Source organism: Auxenochlorella protothecoides (assembly GCF_000733215.1).
Source record: "Auxenochlorella protothecoides strain 0710 unplaced genomic scaffold scaffold6, whole genome shotgun sequence".
NCBI lineage: Eukaryota > Viridiplantae > Chlorophyta > Trebouxiophyceae > Chlorellales > Chlorellaceae > Auxenochlorella > Auxenochlorella protothecoides.
In genome coordinates this window covers 314,887-319,397 of record NW_011934399.1, presented here as the reverse complement: position 1 = coordinate 319,397, position 4,511 = coordinate 314,887, and the positions used below count along the sequence as shown (strand labels likewise).

The following is a 4,511-nucleotide window of genomic DNA, read 5'->3' as shown; positions in this document are numbered from 1 at the left end:
CCATTCCATCTTTAACACCGCCACACCTGTCGCTGTACAGGTGGCAGACCACCCAGACACCCTCCCCGGCGTTGGTGACCTGCGCAACAAAGTCGTCGCGGCGGATCTCCTCCAGGCTGCCGAAGCGCGGCCGAGAGACGCTGGCCTGCAGCTCCTGGATCCTGCGCTGCCGGTACTGCTCCAGGAAGCGGTCATCGCTGAACTCGTCCTCCGCCTCCTCCAGCCCCTCCGCGTCCTCCCCGTCCAGGCGCTCGGTGCCACGGGTCGGCTCTGCTTCGGGGGTGTAGGCCTGGGGCTTCCAGACCGGGTCCTACGCATCATGCACAGAGTGGGCCAGGGAGGTGATGGGGGTAAGCAGCATGCAGGCCATCGTCCCTCAACAAGGTCCCCGGATTCCAGATGGGCGCTACATGTTCCATCTTGCACTAAACCCCATGTACACCACGGTCGTCGGAGCCGCCCACACCTTTTCTGGGCGATTGCCCAGCTTCCTCTGGATGTCATCCCACTGTGTGGTCTCCCCCTCCGGCCCTTTGTATATCGTGTGATACTCCGTCATCGCGATCTAAAAGGCCTGCGACTCGTGGGTATTGCTTCAGAGGATCTACTATGACTGCAGCGAGCCACTTGAGCTCAGCTCTCCGGTCGCCTCGCAGGCTCCAGCACTCGTGACAGAGACGAATGCAAGGTCTGGACGGGTGCCGCGATGCCGTCGAATGTATCACTTGGAACTGATTTCAGGAATCATGCATGACCTGGTCCTCGTGAACGAATCAGCAGTACTAGGCTTGCAGGACAATGGCGCGTGCGCCCTGAAGTTTTCAAAACTGATCACGGACATCGATCTCGTGCGAGGGGCCCTCTCGGCTTCAAATGACAAGACTTACTAAGCTGTTGGGCATGTTTCCTCACTTGACATCATACACTCTGCTTCCTTCCGCTTGTCAATTTGATGACTGGCCCGAGCTGGCTGCCTCCCGCTCTGTTCCGGCAGGCCGGGTCGCTTGAATAGTCAGGGACGCTCACACGTAGCTCACACCCAGACAAGGTTAAATAGGGCTTTCCCTTTGGACACTGTGGAAGTATAGTCCACCTAGATGTCTAGCTCCAAAAAGCCTGTCGCCATGGGCAGTGGACAGAGGTCCATTGCCTCATTCTTTGGGGCAGGCAAGCGCTCGAGCCCTCGCTTGAAGCCCTCCCCCAGCAGGCAGAAGGGCAGGGCCAGCCCAGCCAGAGCCTTGGACCTCGAGGCCGGGTCTGAGCCACCAACAGCCGCAGCGACCGCGGTGACCACTGGGTGCCTGCAGCCGACTCCCAAGGCCTCGCCTCCTGCGGGCGACGCATCTTCGCAGGGCGCCGCGCCTGCGCCGGGCGCCCGGGCCGCCAAGCGCAACGCCCCCCCAGTCTGCGAGGGCCAGCGTCTGCGCGTCTTCTGGCCGGCGGAGAAGGCCTGGTTCGAGGGCCGGGTGGGCGAGGTGCAGGAGCGCAAGGGCAAGCGGCGCGCCTACGTTGCCTACGACGACGGAGATGAGGAGTGGGTGGACCTGGAGCGCGACCGCTTCGAGGTGCTGGAGCCGGGCAGGAAGCGCGCCCGCGCCAAGGCCGCCCAGGTACTGGACTCTGACTCCGAGGCCGAGCCCTCTGCCTCCCAGGGCTCCGAATTCCTGGCCAGCGAGGAGGAGGGGGAGGAGAGCGACGATGACAGCGTGAGCATGGCCGCCAGCGAGGCAGAAGAGGAGGAGAGCGAGGCGGAGAGCGACGTCAAACCCGCACGAAAGCCGGCGGGCGGCAAGACTGCCAGCGCGGCGGCAAAGGCCTCCCCTGGAGCCGGTGCTGCTGCAGGGAGGAAGCGGGTGTCCTCGGCCACCACGCAGGCGACCCCCTGCCCCGCATCGCAGTCCAGGGGGGGCCTGCCCCCGGCGACCCCAGCCTCCGGTCTGAGACCAGCTGCAAGGAACCTGGCGGAAGCCCTTGAAACCCCAAGCTTTGCCACGCCGGCCACCTCTGGGCCGGCCGCGACGGTGAGGGGTGCTGGGCAGTGGGGGTTGCTGAGTGGAAAAGGGGACTTCTGAATGCCTCCCTGGGGATGCTCGGCCACGCGACCATGGCTCAGAGGAGTACCCTCTTACATCTTGTGAGCCGCCTCAGGGGATGGGCATCGTTCTCACCCAGCTCTGCCTCTCCTCCAGGGCTGCGGCCTCTTACCCGCACTCCCACCCCATCACGACATCCGTTGCCACCACCACTCACGCAGCCCGGGAGCGCGCTGGGCGGCGCGCTGTCCGCCGGTCCCAGCGAGCGCTTTGGCGTGCGCGCGACGTCCCGCTTCCCCTTCCTGCGGCCCGACCGGGTGCGGGACGCGGAGGGGCGCCGCCCCGGCGACCCCGGCTACGACCCCACCACCCTCTTCCTGCCCCCCACATGGCTGCACGACGCCAAGATTTCCGAGGGCCAGCGTCAGTGGTGGGCCTTCAAGGCGGCCAACTTCGACGCGGTCCTGCTCTTCAAGATGGGCAAGTTCTACGAGCTGTTCGAGATGGACGCCCACGTGGGCGTGGAGCTGCTGGGCCTGACCTACATGAGGGGGGAGCAGCCGCACGCCGGCTTCCCCGAGGCCGCCTACGCGGGTATGGCGGCCACGCTGGCGCGCGCCGGGGTCAAGGTGGTGGTCATCGAGCAGACCGAGACCCCGGAGGCACTGGCCGCGCGCAACGAGAAGCGGCGCCAGAGCGGCCAGAAGAAGGTGCATGGGGTCTTGTTTTGGTGCATGTGCGGGAGAGGGGGAGACGGTGGAGGGACCCCCGAGGGGCAGCATGCAGATGGAGGAGTGGAGAAGGACGAGGGATTGGAAGCGATGGTCTTTCGCGGGGACGGCCGAATGCTGCATGGGGCCTTCTCTGGGGCACCACACCCATGCGCATGCTCCCAGACCCACTCCAGCCGTCGATGACCTCCACGGCCGCCACATCAAACCCTCCGCCCCACCCCCACACATGCACACCCACCACCGCGCCCCTCGCTCCAGGTGAACGTCGTGCGCCGCGAGAAGGTGGCGGTGCTGACGCCCGGCACGCTGACGGACGCGGAGATGGTGTCCTCCACCCCGGACCCCACCTGGCTCCTGGTCCTGGTGGAGCTGGAAAGCACGGCGACCGCGGGCGTCGCTCACGACGGCCCCCCCGGGCGCGTGCCGGCCTCGCTGCCCGGCGCGTCGCCGGGCCCCGGGGCGGCGTGCGACCCCCTGGCCTCCCCGGCGCAGCTCAGCCTGGGCGCCGTGGCGGTGGACGTGGCCTCCGCGCGGCTGCGCGCCGGCCAGTGGGCCGAGGACGAGCTGCGCGGCGGCCTGCGCGCGCTGCTGTGCACGCTGCGCCCCGCGGAGGTGGTCATCGCCGGCGCGCTCAGCGCGCCCAGCGCGCGCGTCGTGCGCGGCATGCTGCCCGGCGTGCGCTGCGTGGAGCGGGGCCCCTGCGCGGGGCGCGGGGATGCGGAGGAAGCCCTGCACAGGCTGGCCGCGGCGCGGCCGCGCGAGCGCTGGGGCGCGCCGGTCCTGGCGGCGGCCGCCGACCCGGCCGCTCACGCGCCGCTGCTGGGCGCGCTGGGCGCCGCGCTGCGCTACCTGCGCGAGGCGCTGGTGGAGGACCAGGTGCTGGCGCTGGCTGAGGTCGAGGCGCTGGACGTCGTCGTCGGCAGCGGGTCGGGGGAGACCGGTCCTGGTGTGGACTCAGCATCGAATGGCGACGCATGCATGCAAGGCCCCCGCCCGGCGCACACCAGCCACCTTGCCATGGATGCGGCGGCGCTGGAGAACCTGGAGGTGCTGGAGGGCGGCGAGGGCGGCGCCGGCACTCACGCCGGCGCCGGCCTGGCCGGCTCGCTGCTGGCGGCCGTGGACCACTGCGTGACGCCCGGCGGGCGCGGCGCGATGCGCGCCTGGCTCGCGCGCCCGCTGTTCGACCCCGGCGCCATCCGCGCGCGTCAAGACGCGGTGGCCGAGCTGCTGGGCGCCGCGGCCGACGCCGGCGCCGCCGCGCGACGCCAGCTGGCGGGCCTGGGCGACGTCCAGCGTGCGGTGGTGCGCCTGGCGGCCGCGGGGTTGGGCCTGGGGCCCGCGCGCGACGCGCCGCGTGTCGTGCTCTACGAGGACACCGCGCGGCGGCGGGTGCGGGGCGTGGCGGCCACGCTGCGCGGCCTGCGCCGCATCCAGGATGCCGTGGCGCAGTTCCAGGGTGAGTGTGGGGGAGTAGATTTCGTGGGGTTTTGCTGGAAGGAAGGTGGAGGGGAAGGCCCGCCGTCGCGTCAAAGCTGCCGGCTGGAGTCCCCAGCGTAGTCCCAATCCCTCAACAACACTGCCGCCCTCTCCTGCTCTCAGGCGTCGACGTCGCCAGCCCCCTCCTGGCCGACCTGACCCAGCCTGGCAGGCGATTCCCGCACCTGGACGGGCCGCTGAAGGAGATGTGGGACGCCACGGACTGGGAGGCCGCGGAGGCCACCGGCCACATCCTGCCCGCCGA

At 69.5% G+C, this 4,511-nt stretch overlaps 2 protein-coding genes across 2 annotated transcripts in view; one reads left to right on the top strand and one right to left on the bottom strand.

Moving 5' to 3' along the window:
* F751_5250 (Viral IAP-associated factor-like protein) overlaps positions 1-559 on the bottom strand; it is a gene marked incomplete at both ends in the record, with an annotated part of 3,834 nt that extends 3,275 nt beyond the window's left edge. The window contains 2 exons of the mRNA XM_011402849.1: positions 27-310; positions 467-559. Coding sequence (XP_011401151.1) covers positions 27-310; positions 467-559 — 377 coding nt within the window. The remainder of the gene's footprint in view (positions 1-26; positions 311-466) is intronic.
* Positions 560-1,124: 565 nt separating this feature from the next.
* The window catches only part of F751_5249 (DNA mismatch repair protein Msh6), a gene marked incomplete at both ends in the record, with an annotated part of 6,866 nt that continues 3,479 nt past the window's right edge, over positions 1,125-4,511 (top strand). Inside the window, 7 exons of the mRNA XM_011402848.1 lie at positions 1,125-1,286; positions 1,413-2,021; positions 2,255-2,743; positions 3,026-3,442; positions 3,626-3,985; positions 4,064-4,226; positions 4,370-4,377. Of these exons, the coding sequence (XP_011401150.1) occupies positions 1,125-1,286; positions 1,413-2,021; positions 2,255-2,743; positions 3,026-3,442; positions 3,626-3,985; positions 4,064-4,226; positions 4,370-4,377 (2,208 nt within the window). The remainder of the gene's footprint in view (positions 1,287-1,412; positions 2,022-2,254; positions 2,744-3,025; positions 3,443-3,625; positions 3,986-4,063; positions 4,227-4,369; positions 4,378-4,511) is intronic.